General features: G+C 25.6%; 1 protein-coding gene across 3 annotated transcripts in view; it reads left to right on the top strand.

The window, feature by feature from the left end:
- Positions 1–17,896, top strand: part of LOC107439480 (myeloid leukemia factor) — a 20,539-nt gene extending 2,643 nt beyond the window's left edge. For all 3 annotated transcript variants that reach the window (XM_071187190.1, XM_016052108.3, XM_071187191.1), the window contains exons 2-6: positions 2,044–2,242; positions 4,371–4,496; positions 6,570–6,729; positions 12,727–12,871; positions 17,552–17,896. In XM_071187190.1, the coding sequence (XP_071043291.1) occupies positions 2,051–2,242; positions 4,371–4,496; positions 6,570–6,729; positions 12,727–12,871; positions 17,552–17,669 (741 nt within the window). In that variant the 5' untranslated portion in view covers positions 2,044–2,050 and the 3' untranslated portion in view covers positions 17,670–17,896. The remainder of the gene's footprint in view (positions 1–2,043; positions 2,243–4,370; positions 4,497–6,569; positions 6,730–12,726; positions 12,872–17,551) is intronic.

Below are 17,896 nucleotides of genomic sequence, written 5' to 3'. Positions count from 1 at the left end.
AGTGTGTCAAAGGTATTTTAAACTTGTAAAAAAAATTTGAAAAGATATATTTTTAGAGATTTGCCTATGTGGTGGCTACGAGTTGGTAGAGTTGCCAATGGCCCGCATGAAACTAATAAAAAAATCTGTGATTTTTTTATTAGTTTCTTACGGACCATTGTCCAGATGGTTCAAAAACTTGTCCAATCATTTTAAGATCGATACTTATATGGAAATCTTTCTGTAATTTTTTTCCATGTGTTTCAATTTTAACCATTTTATCATTAAAGATCTTTTTAAGATTTGCAACCAGGGTTGGGTTTTTGACGTCAAAAAGAGGTTTTTGACATGACAAGGGTATAATACTGGTTTAAACCGTCAAAAACCCGTCAAAAATGTCAAAAACTAAAGTTTGCCAAAAAAATATATAAACTTCAAAACTACCAACAGTTGCCATGCATTATATTGAAATTTAATTATACTATAGGTAATCAGCAGGTTTTAAAATATTTTTTAATTAAAATTAAGGTAAAATAACAGATTTAAAATCTCAGAAATTTATATTCAAATGCATGTGCAGAAAAATTTTGCACAAAAATTGTTTAAATATTTATATTTAAAAAAAAAATTTTTTTTTTTTTGATACTTAAGAAAATTAAAAGTTTATTACTATGCATTTTTGACATATAAGGAACATATAACTAATATTTATAAGGAACTTACAAGTTATGTTGTATAAATACAAACTTGATACAAGTGTATAAAAAAAATTTTTAATGTTATACCGAATATCTTTATTATCCAGTATGTTAATTTGAATTTAAAAGTAGTTATATTTGTGAATAATGATAAATATAATTCATATTGTTTATTATATTTATTTATAATTATTACACTTATCATTTTAAAACAATTTTTACCTCTTAATTTTTTTTCCCCACTTGTATTAAGAATACAAATAATGCATATCTTGAAAGCAAGAAGTAATTATTCAACAGCTGAATATTTAGATATTCAACAAAACTATATAGTATTCAGCAAAATGAAATTCACAAGTATTTGGATAAACTAAATTTTCAGCATAGTAAATGAATAGGCTGAATATACTGTAAATCGACACTAACTACTCTGTGTATTTAACAGAAAGCACTTAAATTTGTATTGTCTTATGTTAAAAAGATTATTAAGAAGATTTAAAAGAATATTAAAAAGATTTTTCTTTAAAAGATGTCTAATGTACAAAACTGCTAATGTTTATCTTTAAAAATGTCTAATTTTTAGTATAATCTATACTATACACTAAATTTGGTTATAAATAAATTTCTTAATAATATCACTGCAGATTTTCAATTACACATGAAAATGAATACATAATATTACAAAAGATGCGAGCTTTCAAAAGTACAAGATTTCAGTTACTATTCAAAATATAAGTGTTTCTTCAAAATTTTAAATTTGTTTTTTCTAGAACATATTTAGAAACACTATCCTTTATAAAAAATATATAAATTTTATGTATTAAGTAAATTTCACATATGAATATAGGTTTTTGACATTTTCGACATTTTTGACAGTGAGGTTTTTGACGTGACGGTTTAAACCATGGTTTAAACTGTCAAAAACTGTCACATGTCAAAAACCTGCCAACCCTGTTTGCAACGTTAGGAAAAATGAATTTTTGTATATTTAAAATTTAAATGAAATAGACATTTGTTTTAATTTTAATTAAATTAAATTAAATAATTTTAATTAAGTTCCTTCTGCTTGTAGTTGGAGTAAGACTATACTAAGTCTGTCATTGACAATTTGAAGATATTCTAATTCAACCAAAAATGTAAACACTTAAAAAATTTATTTTAGTATTAGCAATCTGTTATAAATTTTAGTAAAATTAATATTTTCAAACAGTAAATTTTTTAAAATTTATTTAAAGTGGTTAAACAAAGCATAAATAGTTAGAAAAGAAGTTTTGCAAAATCTATTATACTGAAAATGTTAATTATAAATTTTTTATGAACTCAACTTTATTATTGTAAATTTTTAATAAAGTTTTTAATTTTTTAGTGGACCAATGGAATCCATGAGAAGAATGGAATCTATGATGGATAATATGATGTCCCCATTTGGTTTATTTGGAAGACACAGAGGTTTTGATCCTCATGGACAACAGCTGAATAGGAGTTCTTCTCATAATAGCATGTTAATGCCATTTGGATTTGGTGGTAGTCTATTTCCTAATATGGACGATATGTTTGCTGGCTTTGTAAGTAAAAGTATTGTTTTATTAAAATTTTAACTGATTTTTTATGCATCTGCACCAGATTTTCTGCGATTTTTTTTTTCCCTTCCTTTCTCTGACAGTTACTTATAGCACATTTTTATTGGCATCGCTTTCGTTGCATAAGTTATGCACATTAGTTTGTTTTTACGCATATCATTTTCAGATTTTTAGTGTTAGTTTTTTCGATTTTTTTACCAATCTAATGTGTGTGGTTAAATCAATATAGTTGCTTAATTTTTTTTTAAAAAAAATCAGCGATTTTCAAACAAATTCTCCAAAATTAGGTGATGACGAAAAGGGTTGAAGCTATCTACAAGAGTCTGTCAATACACACAAGAAGTTCCTTAATTGAAAATTTGTGTTCGCAGAAAGTTTTTCATTTTTTCTAAGTCTGTCCGGTGATAAATCAATTAATGCAGTGGGCTACCCTGAAAATTATTTTATGATTTTATCAGTTTAATTAAATGATTTCTTTTCACTTGAATCTCTTCTTCTATCATTAATTTTTTTTTTTTTTTTTTTTTTTTTTTTTTTTTTTTACTTTTAAATTTAAGCATAATTTTAAGATGCTTCTATCATTTATTAATTCATCTGGTCAATGGAGCTACAGTATAATAATGTATTATGAATATCTATGTTTTTTCTAATGAATATCACTTCCGTAATTATGCACCTTACATGTAAAGTTCAAGTATATATGTTTATTAAGCTTGGTTACTTAGCATATGGCTGCTCTAAAAATCAATAATGCTTTTTGTGATGTTTGTTGATTTAAAGCAAATGTTTTTTAAAATTTTTTTTTAAGAAATTATTTTTTAAAATTGGCAAAGCATTGCGAATTTTTTTTCTTCTTTTCATAGTTTTAATGTAATACATTGCTTTATTAAAAAATTTCAATTAGAGAAAATACATTAGTACTTTTGAAATGATAATTTTAAAAAAAATCTTAAAATTCTTTTATTTGAAGTAAAGGCCCTGAAAAGTTTAATTCAGTTTTTATACATCTGTAAAAAGTAATTACTACATATGTTTTTTTTTTCTGAAAAAATCGGAGCATCAGCAAAAATTTTATCAGTTCCGAGGATTAAAACACAATCGTCAAATCTTCATAATTTTAATAAAAATCTGCGAAATTAATTTTTTAATTGGGCCCATTTTTTAGTTATGAATGCTAATTACATTTTCAATAAATTTGAATGGTGTATTTGCTTGCAATATATATCACTGTAAGATAATTTTTAATGCTGTAATATAGCTTCAAACGTAATGTTACAAGTTTTTAATAATATTCCACTTATATAAATTTATTTATAAAATTTGTTTAATCTATAGTTCATATTGCATTGTTAAACAAACCCCAAACCCTATTTAAGTAAAAAAAAAAAATAATAATAATGAAAAACACACAAGCATGCTATAGTTCTGTGAGGGTGCGTGACAATAGCATCATATGCAATGTCTTAAGAATTGCTTCAAATTCTAAAGATTTTTTAATGTTAACTATTAAGCTAGAAATTGGTAGACTAGCTGCGATTCATAAAAGTTTACCTAAGTGCTAATGTTATAAACATTCATCAAAATTTTCTAGTACCATTATCTTAAGCTTAATTTTTGATCGAGTAATAGTAACTAAAAAACAAAAAAAAATTTTTTTAAACATTTTAATGATATTTAGAGGAAGAATATTACAGTGTTTTGTTATGTAATAATAATTACAGTGTTTTGTTATGTAATCGGCACTGATTTGACAGCATCCAACCACAATCTTTTGTTGACATTTTTTTCACTTCCATCAACTTGTAATAATAGTTGCAAGTAAAATTTAAATTTGCATTTGTGTTTAAAATGCTTTTGAAAAGCAAAAGAACTCTGGTATTGCCATTGCCTGATATTCACTTTATTGATGCATTTTTACATGTAGATACCATCGCCTGACATGCCTTAAAGTTAAGGGCTATTTATATTATAAAAACAAAAAATTATTAAGTTTTACTTTTTTCTGTGGCTTATAACAGCATAAGTACTAATGGGTAAAATATTAAATTAATTGAGTATTAATTTTTTGATTTACTTTTTATCTGCTTTGCTTAATTATTTTTTTCTCTTCTAGAACCAAATGACCAATCCCAATTGTCATAGTTTTTCTTCTTCCTCTGTGATGACCTACACTACAGATGAAACTGGTCGTCCTCAAGTTTATCAAGCATCTGCATCTACTAGAATGGCTCCAGGGGGAGTAAGTATAGCTTATTAGCTATAAGTAAAGAATAAAAATATTTCACTATTTAATTTTCTATTATTTTTTTGTTTAATTGAATAGTAGAAATCAGTCAAATTGGGCTAATTTGAATATTTTGCTTGGTTTCTAGAATATTGTTTAAAAATATTAAAAATTAATTGAATTAATTAATTAGATTTTTCCCTACAAAATATTTTTATAAAAATAAAGAAAGGTTTACTTTTTCCTGAGACAATCTTTCTACAAAAAATTAAAGGTTCCTTCCCTACTTCATTTATTAATTAGTCATATAAATATTTTCACCCCTTAGTAACAGGGTTCATTGATTTAAATCAGCTTGATTTAAATCAACGAATGATTTTAATCAGCTTGATTTAAATCATGATTAAAATCAAATGATTTTTTTAAAAAAATCATTGATTTAAATCAACTGATTTTTATATATATCAGGGATGCTACGCCTGCGCCATTTGCGACTAACTGAGACAAAATGGCATAACTGCGCCATTTTGCGACATTCAGCTCAGTTTCTGCCAAAGCTGCGCCATTCTGAGACAAAACGTCCAAAATTTGGCAAACCTGAATTCAGTTTCAAATATTAATCCGCATTGCCGTGAGTCATTGGAGATCATTTTGCCGTTCACGTCTCCAAGGGATGAAAGACTTCCACGAAAAAGCGGAAATCCGCTTTTTTTCTCCCAATTTTGAAAATTTCCGACCATGTTCCAAAAACTAAAATTTTTGGGAAGTCCTATTGGAGAAACCCANGATATTTTTTTCCTGATATAGTGTCATTCTTCCCTATCAAAGTCTATTTGAAGCAGTAGGGTTATTAACTGGTTTTTATTTTTCTTCTCATAATATGTTTACGGTATCTTTGAAATTATCAGATTTTCTTTTGTGAAAAAAAATTCCAATGAGTACATAGATTTTTTTAAAAATGTTTTTTAGCTTAACTTATGTATTTTGATAAAGGATTAAAAATGAATATTTTAACATAAAAATATATAGATTGAATATTTATTTTTTGATGAATGACAACATTTAGAAACACAATATGTTGCATTTATTTTGCCATTTTATAAATCATGAGAAGAAAAAAAAAAGAGATCACAATTTTAAATTAAAATTATGGTGTGCTATTGGAAACTTTGTGTTACTATTTAAAGTAGTATTCTTTAAATTATCTATTTTATCTTGTCTTTTAATTTCAATCATGCCTTTGTATCAAAATGGTCGCTATGCATTATAATGAAAAATTATTTTAGTCAGTTGGAGCTTCTAAAATATTGTTATAATATAGTTTTAATATTAATTTAATTTTGATTAAGCATTTATAAAGTTTTTTTAATCATAAATTAAAACTCTTATAGTGTATTTGAATAAAAATCAAAATAATCTGATTTCTTTTAAAATAATCAAAAAAATCACGAACCCTGCTTAGTAAGGACTTGGACACATGTTTTGCCTACCAAATCTTTCTTTGCAGTTTGAAAGAATGTTTTTTTTTTTTTTTTTTTGGAAGTAAAATTTTTATTTTGGTTTTAGTCACATGCATTTCTTGTGAATGATTTAATGTGATTGTAACATCTTTAGTTGTGCTTTAAATATTGTTTCTATGTTACTACTAGTTGTTATCAAGAGCTAAAGCTCCTTATCAGTCAAAGTAGTTAAAAATGTAGCAGTGAATAAGGAAGTAGAAAAAGGAATTAAAAACAAATCACTGAGAAATTAGTACCTTAACTTTTACCCAACATGTTTTCAAAGTATTGGCTAAGCTATTTGATAAAGTTGTTGCAAAAATTTCTTTGCAAAGTAAACTTCATTATGCAATGGGGCAAAAATGTTGTGGAAAAAAAAAAGTATTGGGGCTGAGCCTGGAACAGGATGGTACATTTTTTATACATTTTGTTTCTTTAAATTCCATTGAAATTGAAGAGTTTTTTTTTTTTTTTTTNCTAATTTTTTTTTTTTTTTTTTTTTTTACTTCTGTGTAAATATTTTTTTTAAATCACCTAGTTTCTACTTTTAAATTTTCAATTATTGATGTAAAGTAAATTTATTTCATAGGTTAAAGAAACAATGCGCTCAGTTCAAGATAGCCGAACTGGATTACAAGAAATGGCTATTGGACATCACCTTCATGAGAGAGGTCATGTAGTAGAAAAAAAGAAAAATAGATACACAGGCGATGAAGAAGAAAACCATGAATTTATTAACTTAGAGGATGGTAATTATGAATATTTTTCATTTAGTAGTCGTTTTAATAAATTAGTTTTGCACTTTATAGCTGATTATCTTGCCGAACAATTGAATTATGTGCTCCTTTCAAATCTTGCATTCCTCAGGCTATTAGTTTCTTGTGTTCTGTCATAATGACATTTAGTATGGCGCTTTTAAACTTGCTTCATTCTCACTATATATCTGCTAAAATCTTGTCAGCAATATATTGTTGAAATAGAAATTTATAAAACCATCTGGAAATCTGTCACAAAAATTTTATAATTTTGGCACCTGTTATTTATCTTAATGAAAAGTATGAAAATCATAAAGTTGAGCTTCAATTATTTTTATTAAATATAGTTTTGTTGAATTTTTATTTGCTTGAACTACAGACTTAAGAATAATTGTGCAACCTGGATGGAAAAATTATTAAATATGATGTATTATTATTAAAGCAGAAAAATATGGACGATATATTAACAATGCAGGTCAAAGTAACGTCAATTTTAAGTTGTGAACTCTCTCGTTTTAGTTTGAAAAATGGTCCGATTGGGAACAAATCTTAAATGAGCCTATAGATTATTAATGAGTTTATTGAACTAGGTCCAAAGTAATTGTTTCTTTCTTGTTAGCGCTTTCTAACTCATGCAAGTTGAACTGTTGCTGGACCTATTTCCTCAAAATAGTCTAAATGAATACTGTTTCTTGGTAGTTACAAAATACAAAGTTATAAGGTATAGTTTTAATATTAAAAGGTAGAATATAAAAAAAATTATTAAGTTATTATTTTTTTGCAAGGGTTTAGTGAAATCTGATAATTCTGAAATGAATTTATACATTATGTTCGTGTTAATTTTATGATGTATTTCATTTAAAGTACTAGATATTTTCAAGTACTAAGTACAAATTACCATTTAAACTGATACAAAACCATCTATATTCTATACCAACCTATCATAGGTGCAAGTACTTATTCTGATATTGTTTTTAAAACTGATATTTTTCATTAATTTTGAATATTTGCAAACAATTTTGATTGAAACAGTTTCATTTTAGCATGTATATTCTTATATATTATGTAGTTTTATCTTTTTTATGACTTCTGATGGAATAAAAAAATTATAATTCTTCCAATCAATTAAGAACTTTAAAGAAAATTGTTGCCACTCTAGTTAACTGCACTAATTTTTAATTGTTTTTGAATTTTCAACAACTCTTTAAGTTATTTAGCATATGAAAGCTATATTAATTTAAAACTGCGCCAAGTGGATTTTAAAAAAAATGTTCTTACATGAAATTTCTAATAGTTAATTTGTTTTTATTTTTTTTAAAAAAGATGTGTTTGATTGTAATAAGGTGTCCTGATATAAGACTTACAGGGGAAGTATACAACTGGAAAATTTGTGACGAAAAACACCTAAAATAAAAATTTAACAAATTAAGTTTCAGTTAAAGAATTTAGTTGAAAAACTTGGTTACGGTTATAATTATTCAACATTTCTACTTCTGGGGTAAAATATACAACATCAGAGTGCGTAGCGTTTTTAAAAAGAGCTTAAATGTGTTTATTTTCAATTTTTGTTTTTTAAAAGCCCTTAAAGGTGCTTTTTTCAATGGATGTTTTTAAAAAGTGCTTAATTTTCCCTTTTCTAAAATGAGATATCTTCTTTACCATGTTGATTTTCTCCATGAATTAATCATGTGAAACGACCTTCACATTCTTCTATGCAATGTTTTCACAAATAACTCAACTCCAATCTTTGTCAGCATATCGTTGGCTCGTAGCTTATGAAAACTATAATCGTTTTATATGTTTAATGAAATACTTGCTAGTCCGCATTAGCTGGATTCAGTGTGAAGAATTTTTGCCCTCTCATGTACAAGTCTGATGCATTTCACGAGAGATTCTCAATTTCAGGCTTCATTTTCCGCTCTCTGAAATCAAACCAAAAAATCTCGAATTTTCGCTAATTACAGGGACTAACTAAACATTGTCAATTTTTTTTCTTCCTAGTAGCGACAGAAATTTTTATTTCTCTTGTTAATTTCATCGTTGGTGAATCATCTTCGTCACTGGCAAGCTATTGTCCTTTTTGCAATATTCTATTTATGGAACAGTTCAAAAATCTTTGAACTTGACTTGGGAATCATTTCCTAATTATACATTTTAATGTGGTACCCCAGAGCAATCAAGAATCCCTAAGCTTCATCATCTCAAAATTTCCATCTCTTTTATTCGTTAAATTTTAGAATTAATTGTAACTTCAAAAAGTAATATTTTTACCTGAGGGACCATCCACCAATTGCTTTAAAATTTTTGTAAACTTTTATTGGACTTAATTGCTCTTTTTAAATTAAGTATTGGATTATTACTTTTGAAATTTTCAGTACTCTCAAGTTGTTTTATGTGATAATTTAATGATGTATAGAAGCAAGATTTTAAATAGTATGAAGTGATCTTTTAATACTTAAAATGCAGCAAAAAATTTTATGTTTGGTTTTGTAAAAAAATTCAGATTTGCCATTCCAAAAAACTTTAATTTATCTCTTAATGATTTTATTTACAAATAATTGAAATAAAATTCAATTATCTCAGATTTATTAAATGTTACGAATGTAGAGACCATATAATAATTTACTTCTGACAAAATGTTTAGCTTCAATAATTTACAATTCAAAATTATTCTATTTTTTTAATCATTTCATTGAAGAAAATACTGAACCAAGTAACAAATAAGAATGCAAATTTTTTTAGCCATTCACTAATTTACGTTTGTAATATAAATGTATTAATTTTCTTAGTTTGCTTAATTCTTTATATATATCTTTATAAATTCAGTATGATCAGAAATATTAATTTAGTTAATGGTTTGTTGAATATGCTTTTATAAATAACCTTTATTTAAATCTAAATAATACACTCAATAACCTTTTTAAATAATAGTTACATTTATAATTTTTAATTAAACTTTTTTTACATAATTAATTAAATAATTATTAATTTAAAAATAGAATGAGCCACGTAATATTGAAAATCTTTAGAATTGTGTTAAAATTGTTTTTATGGTGACTAATATAATCAGGAAAAGAGTTTAATCAGAAAATAAAAATTTGAATGGGATGCACGCAAAAGTTATGCTTTCATGACAAGTAATTCTCCATTGTGTAAAATAATAAAAATTATCTTGCCAACAGATTTATGTAGGAAAAAGTATACCCAAACTAAAACACATTTCTTTTTCTTCTTTATTAATCACAATTGTGTCCTAAATATAAATATTTACCTTTTATGTATATCTTTCTAGTAGGGTGACCCGGGGTAATTCACGATCACTCTGTTTCTGGGGTAAATAATGATCACCTAAGTTTTATTGAAAAAAATAAAATTTTTTTTAAATTTGAGACATGGGCAAGAATGCTTGTACACTTTACTAAAGTATAACTACATTTACTTAATAATAGTTTTTTGTTTAATCTAACAAAACAAGTATCTTTTAAAATGCTTTCTGTATTTTCCATTTCAAAGATGGGTTTCAAAATGTGCACATTTCTACAAAGATCCCCCTTCTTTTTTAATAATAAATATTTTGAGTTACTTTCTTTTTCTTTGATATAAAAATAGTGTAAGCTTTTGTTTAATTGTTTCACATCTACTGTAAACATTATAATTGATTATAGGAAACTCTATCAAATGTTGCCCCCTACAGATGGGGTAATTGCTGATCATTGTCTTCTCTTCTTATAAATAGTATAAAAAGTAGCTAATAAATAGTTAATTGTCTTTTCTTAAATAACAGTTCATATTTATTAAGTGGAGCAACTATAAAATATATTTTAACTATAATCACAACATTTGTTTTTAACTGAATACAAGAAAAATGTGTTCTCACCATTTCTAGCTTGTCTTACCTTGCTTCTATCTTAATTTTATGTGTGTACATTGTTAGAATAATTTTTAAGTTGATAAATTAACCTAATATAAATATGGTGAGAAATTATAAGCTTAAAACGGATATTAAGCTTCTAGAAAGCAAAAATAGTGAATTTCTTTTAATGATTGAAAATGAAAATTTCAGTGTGAGAGCTGTTGCCAGAGCTGAAGTGTCTCTTTATTCCTGATTTTAAATAAAACGGTTTATTAGCTGCTTAAACATATCTTTTTGGTTTATTTGTTTGATCTTAATGTCTTATTACCATTGTATAATTATTTTTAAACAGCCCATTTACTATAAAAACTGGTGATCAATAATTACCCCAGAAATGATCAGGATTTACCCCAGAATTGATCAGGAGAAGGGGTAATTCCTGATCACTTAAAATTTAAAATCTTTTAAATTCTAATTAGATTTTCAAACAAAAGAAGGTAGCATAGGACTCATCTCATACAGCCTTAAACTTCCAGTAAATATTAAAATTCTATCTTGAATAGTTTTTCACAAAATAGATGTTTGCATTTTTTGATCAGGAATTACCCAGGTCACCCTATGGATTTATAGTTATCTAAATTGGTTCTGACTTTTAGTAAAAAAGAAGCAAGAAATTTGTAAGATAAGCAAGCCTAGTAGTCAGTCTAGTAGTAGTAGCCTCAAGTCTAGTAGAATCGCCGTTAACAATTTTCCTTTGTCACTGCACTTTGCCTGACAAAATTGTAGAATTATAACATAAGCAAATTCAATTCTGATAGTGAAATATGCAAATTTGTTTTTTTAATTTCATTCGCTATAAAATTAAATCGTTGAAGTGAGACTGGAACATAATTATAACGGAACTATAATTTTGAATGATAGTACACAAAACAGATGACATAGTTATGTTACTTAAGCTTGTGATAGTTAATTCCAAATAAGGCAAGTTTGAATGCATAATCTAGCTATACACCTGAAACTTTTCTATCAGCGTCCTTTCTGTCATTTTCTTATTGTTCTGTAGAAAAGTCTATAAACTCTTACAAATAACAATTAAACTAATGATTATTGCGTATTGGCAAACAGTAAGTAAATGGCTTTAAAGATAATTAGAGAATTTTGAGCAGTTAAAATTTCACGATTGTTTTGAGGAGAATCTGTTTTGAAAATGAATTAACAGCTATAAAAAATACTTTTTAAAATCAGCATTAAGTGCTTAACATTTATATTCTTTTTAATGTAGGTTACTATTTCTTTTTAAAAAATTCAATCACTTTTCACTCCTTTTCTTGCAATGACTTGTCTAGTCCTGATAACAGAATAATAAGCAAAATAAAAGTTTATTTATAAATACTTGATTAATCAAATAAAAATACATTCTGTTGAATGAAGTGTATTTTTATTTCAAACTGCTATCGGCAGTTTTAAATGTGTATGCATTTCAATTATGTCATGTATTTAAATTACATAAGTTACTTATGTAATTTAAATACTAACTGTATGATTCTATTTAGTTATTTATCTATTTAAAACACTTTTCATTTTAGTGCAATGAAGATGCATTATAAAATTGTATGTTGCTTATTAATTAAATTTTTCATTTCTCTATTTATTTATAAATATGAAAACATTTTGAAAAAGGGCTACCTACAACTCTGTCCTTAATTTAAATGAAATATAGCTGCTATAAACAAAAATTTTATTAATGGACCATAACTTGTGTATCATATGACATCCAAAAACAAATTGTACAATAAAAATAAAATGTATGTGAAGAACCAGGCAGGTTTGATTTTTGTACAGAAATGTGGGTTTTTGTCTACCTTATTATGAACACTGCTCCAATTTTATTTATTTATTTTTTTGTTTTTAAGTGTTTAATTCTGGTATTTATACTGCTTTCCTCATCAAAAATTACTAATTTACCTAAGTTTAAAGATCACATGAAAGCTTTTCTTTTGTAAAGTTAAAATTAGTTGGTCTTTTATTAATTCTGAATTTCTTAATTATATTTACTGAATATTTTCCATGAAATATTATATTTTTAGCATACAAAATTTTTTAAAAATAATAATTTTGTTTGTAAAATTATTTTTTAGATGATGCTGACCAGTTCAATCAAGAGTGGCAACAAAGAGCGCAAACTTTTAACCCTCAGCCTATGCGACCAATGATCGGTTATAATTCTCATCGTAGGACGCATAGCCCAGAGCCTGAAGTTCTTGCGATTACTGATGGATCAAGGTATTTATTTTAAAATTGTGCATTATTATAAAAACAAGCAAAAATTTCACGTTGATTGAAAGATGTTTTGTTCTAAATGAAGTTGATAGCAATTTAAAAAACTTGCTTTAAAAAATTTTTAGAAAACTTTTTTTTCTTGCAGTAAAGAGTTTAAAACAAATAATACGTAAGGTTTTAAATTATTGTATTGTGCATAAATGATAGTATTTGAAATTAAAAATTTCACCACCGAGCACTGTGATTGAAAAGAAGCTATCTGTTATGTTGATGCTATGTTATTTTGTTAAATGTGATGAATAAAGATTATAAAAACCATAATCTTAAGATTCATTTAATAATGTCTTTTAAAATTTTAATAAATATTTAATAGTATATAAAATATTTTTAACTGAAACCAATGGCTTAGTAAAAAAATATTTTACTCTCAACCTATTTTTTTTTTCTTAATTTAAATCTTTTATTCCCTCTGATAGAAAGATGTGCTATATTATTATATTTAATGTTTATATCATTCGATATTTAAAATATTTCAATTTTTTATAGGGTTTCTAGTTGTCCTGATTTTTCAGAAAAATAAAAATATTTTGTCACGATATTTCTATTTTTGGTTGTTTTTAGTACATCCAATTTTCCAAGAAAATAAATACGAATTTTTAAAGTGATTTGATGAATCAATCAATCGTTTTATTTTAATTTATAATGTTAGTACCTATTTAGGAACAGTCTAATGCATGTTCAAGCATGTAGCTTTACCCTCAGGTTTCATTTTGGTTTAATTATAGAAATTTATTGAAGAAAAACTCTAAAAACAATTTTATATTAGTATCACATTTTTATTATATTATTTTAAACAAATGCAGTAATAAATATTGTAGGGTGGAATTTTGTAATTTCAGTTATTGATTCATCTCTTTCATCTGATTTAAAAATGTTAGATTCCAATCAACAATGCAGTAATCATATCATAGAATCTTTAAATGATGAATTGAGAGATCATCCACTGTTTTCATTTTCAGATATTTAAAACTCTACTTAAAAATTATTTGAACTCAAATACAAATTTTAATTATATCTTGGTATGAGGGGATATTAATTGATACTAGTTATTTTTTAATGCAACATTATTATAAAAATTTCCCTATGTTGATAAAATTATGCTGGATACATTTAAAATTTTCTCTTTTAAACGAAGTAATTCTGAAATTTAAAAATAATATATTTTATTTTTTAGCAATAAAATTTACTCATATTACACTTAAGTAGAGCAATTAATATTTTTTTAATTTACTGTTTGTGAAAGTAGCCTGATATACATCTATACTGTTCCAAAAAATGTCCCCATTTAGTCCCTTTTTTTTTAAATACCCTGATTTTTCCTTTGACCCAATATGAAGCTTGTTCGTTATTACTTTATGTATATGAATATCTTTATTTTATCAAAACTAACTCAATATATTTTCTGAAATTTTACCACAGAAGGCAGAAATATAAATGAACTTGTATCTAATATTTTAATATTTAAATGTATGTTTTTAAATTAACCAGAGTCCGTGATTATTTAAATTTTGATAGCTTTCGAAATTGAAACCATATTTTTGCAGGTGAATGCTGAAACCATTTTTCTAAAACTTTTAAAACAAATTTAAACTCTATGTTTATATTGATTTTTAAACAATTTTAAAATGAAAGGCAATAGAGCTGTTTCGTTCAGAATTGTTTATTATTTTTGGTTAATTAATAGAAAATAAATTAATCATTCTGTTTTTGTCTTACATCTCAAAAAATGATAACTGAACTATATGACAAGACAAATAGTTATCTATCACTTCATATCACAATCTCGCAAAATTTTATATTGAATATTAATAGCTCTTATTTCATACTAATTCACTTTAATTCTAACTTTAGAAATTGTTGCCAGTTTACTAACATGCATTATTTTATTTGTTCATTTGAATATTATGTTTATTTTCATAGTCCATCAATTTTCTTATTTACTCTAGTTTCTACATTTATCACCTTGAAGTTAGTATGTTACTATTCTTATTGGCATACATTAGATAAATTTTTGCATGTATGTAAGTCATTAAGTCTTCTGCTTTACCAATTTGAAATTGAACTCTTAATTGTGTAATCAGGTAGCTCAGCTGTTAGTTATTGGTAAAAATTATGATTCATGTGTCTTAAATTTATATTGATAGTTTGAAACACCTGTTTACTTTTGTCACATACTGATTTTTTTTCTGTTGATTTAATTGCAAAAATTAATAATTTAAAGCACTTGATTTTTAAAATTACCTTTTTTTAACCCTTTTGAAGGCCATGGTAAGTATACTTACCACCGCGTTTTACCACTTTTAATTTAGGTTTCCATTTTTCAATAACTTCAGCTTTCTTGAAGTGAGTTTGAATAAAATTGGTAACCATTTGTCACTTTCAAAAAACGTATAAAAGTCATAAAATACATGATTCCTTTTGAAGTTTGTAGCATTTAAGGAATTTATTTTATAAATAAAGAAAAATAAAAGTCAGTAAGTTCCTAATAGGTCATCTTAAATATATTTATCACAAAAAAAATGCCATTTTTATAAACTAAATTAGTTTTTTATATATATATATCAATTACTGTTCTTAAAACAATTTCAATTCCAAAAATACTTTAATTTTCCTTTACTAAAAATAAAGGGCCCGTTAAAGGGTTAATGGGGGGCAATTTTTGTTAATATTAAAATAGGGTCCATAGCGTTTTTAAAAACTGCTTAAAGGTGCTTATTTTTCACTATTCATTCAACCTCAATCCATTGCGGCGTACTGTCGGTTCGTAGCGTATGAAAGCTCTGATCATTTTACATGTTTGGTGAAATACTTGCAGGTCTGCATATGCCTATATACTGAGCTGGATTCTTTGGGAAGGAATTGTGCATTTTTTTGTGCAACTCAGTTTCATTTTGCAAAGTATATGACCCTCTTTCAGACTTTATTTTTAGCTCTCTGAAATCAAACTGAAAAATCTCGAATTTTCGCTGATCATGGGGACCGACTAAACATTGCCAAATTTTAATAGCAATCAAAAATTTTATTTCTTTTGTTAATTTAATCGTTGGTGAAGCGTCTTCGTCAATGACAAGCTAATGGCCTTCTTGTGCTATTCTATTTATAGATCAGTACCTTAATCTTTGAATTTGATTTCAGACCATTCACTGAGTACATATTTTCATGTCAGAGAAGTCAAGAGTCACAAAGCCTCATCACCTCAAAATTACCATTTCCCTTTTTATTCATTTAATTTTAAAAAAATAAACTGAGATTTTTAAATATAAATTTTTTTACATGAGGGAGCGTCCTCCAATTGCACAATGTTTTTTAAAAAATTTATTGTACTTTATTACTTTATTTACTATTTTTTAACTTTTTATTGTATTATTACTTTTAAAATTTTCTGGGCTCTTAATTTGTATTAGAAAAAAAACTTAATGTTTAGAAGCAAGATTTTAGAAAAGTAAAGTGGAGCTTTCCATAATTTAAATGCAGCAAAAAATCTTATGTTATTCAAGTTTGTCATTCCAAAATAATTTAATTCATCTCTTAATGATTTGATTTAAAAACAATTGAAGTAAAAAATTTAATTGTCTCAGATTTGTTAATTTGTTAATAACACCATAATAGTAATTTACGTCTGACAAAAATATTAGCTTCAATACTCATTATTGTATTTACATTTCAAAATAATTAAATTTTTTTTATCATTTCATTAAAGAAATACTGAACCAAGTAATGAATTTTAATCAAAATTTATTTGGGGCCATTCACTAATTTACATTTGTTAACACGAATTTATTAAAGTTTTCTTAATTTGCCTAATTCCTTACACATTTTTATAAATTCAGTATGATCAATAATATTAATCTTGTTGATGTTTCATTGAATATGGTATTATAAATAATATTTATTTAAATTTAAAAGAAAACGCACAATAACCTTTTATAACAACAGTTAAATTAATTAGAATTTTGAAGTGAAGCTTTTTGCAGAATTAAAAAAATTAATTATTAATTTAAAAAATAGTAGGAGCTACACAATATTGAGTATATTAAAATTTGTGTATAAATTATTTTTATCGTGGCTAATATCAAGAAAAGAGTTCTTTGTCAGAAACTAGTTATTTTATTTTTATGTGAAGCCTTTGAAAGTTATTTTGCCTTTTGTTAATGTATCTATGAAGAACTTTCTACAATAGGGCGAAAGCCTTTTTAATAATGCACAGATCCTAATTGTACAAGTGCTTAAAAATATTTTTTGAATGCTTAAAAGGTGCTTATTTTTTGTTGAAAAATTTGGCTATGCACGCTGTGAAAATTAAATGTCTATTGTTGAATATTTTTCCTTAAAGTTTAAGTGCTTTTCAATAAGTAAAAGGATGATTTTTAATATAATTTCTAATTTGATAAAACAGTGTTTTTTTATTTAATAAAGCCAATTAGAAGGACAACTAGAAACCCTGATATTTTGTCTATTACAATTAATATGCCATCATTAAAGTATGGGTTTAAAATTTATAACTATGCTTTTTTTTTTTAAATGGTAGGTTTTTCAGTATAAAAGTGCAGATTGAATAAATAACAGCTGATAATATTTTTGTTATTGTACTGAATATTTCTTTTTTTTTTTTTTTTTTTAAAGCACTGAACAGCCACAGCAACCTATTAAGAAGAAAAGCAATAAGCACAAACGCAAGCATGGACTTGGTGGTGGTCATAAATCTTCCAACTCTCATGCAAGGTCTTCACCTTACCAGTGAACCATTTTAACCAGTGACTCATTATGTGTTTGGCACACATGTTAGATATGTATTATTTCAGTAGAAATTCATTAAGCTATTAGATGGTTTAATATATTATCTGTACTAGATATGTGTTATTCACTTGGCCTTTTGTGTTGTTAAATCCGTGTTATTTTTATGTTCTTTTTTCAGACTTCAGAAAATTGTATATTCCGCTAACAAAATAAAATTTTCTGTTAATTGTT

Source organism: Parasteatoda tepidariorum, chromosome 10, assembly GCF_043381705.1.
Source record: "Parasteatoda tepidariorum isolate YZ-2023 chromosome 10, CAS_Ptep_4.0, whole genome shotgun sequence".
In the NCBI taxonomy this organism is placed as follows: Eukaryota; Metazoa; Arthropoda; class Arachnida; order Araneae; family Theridiidae; genus Parasteatoda; species Parasteatoda tepidariorum.
The sequence above is the reverse complement of the archived record's forward strand: the minus strand, read 5'-3'. Positions and strand labels throughout refer to the sequence as shown.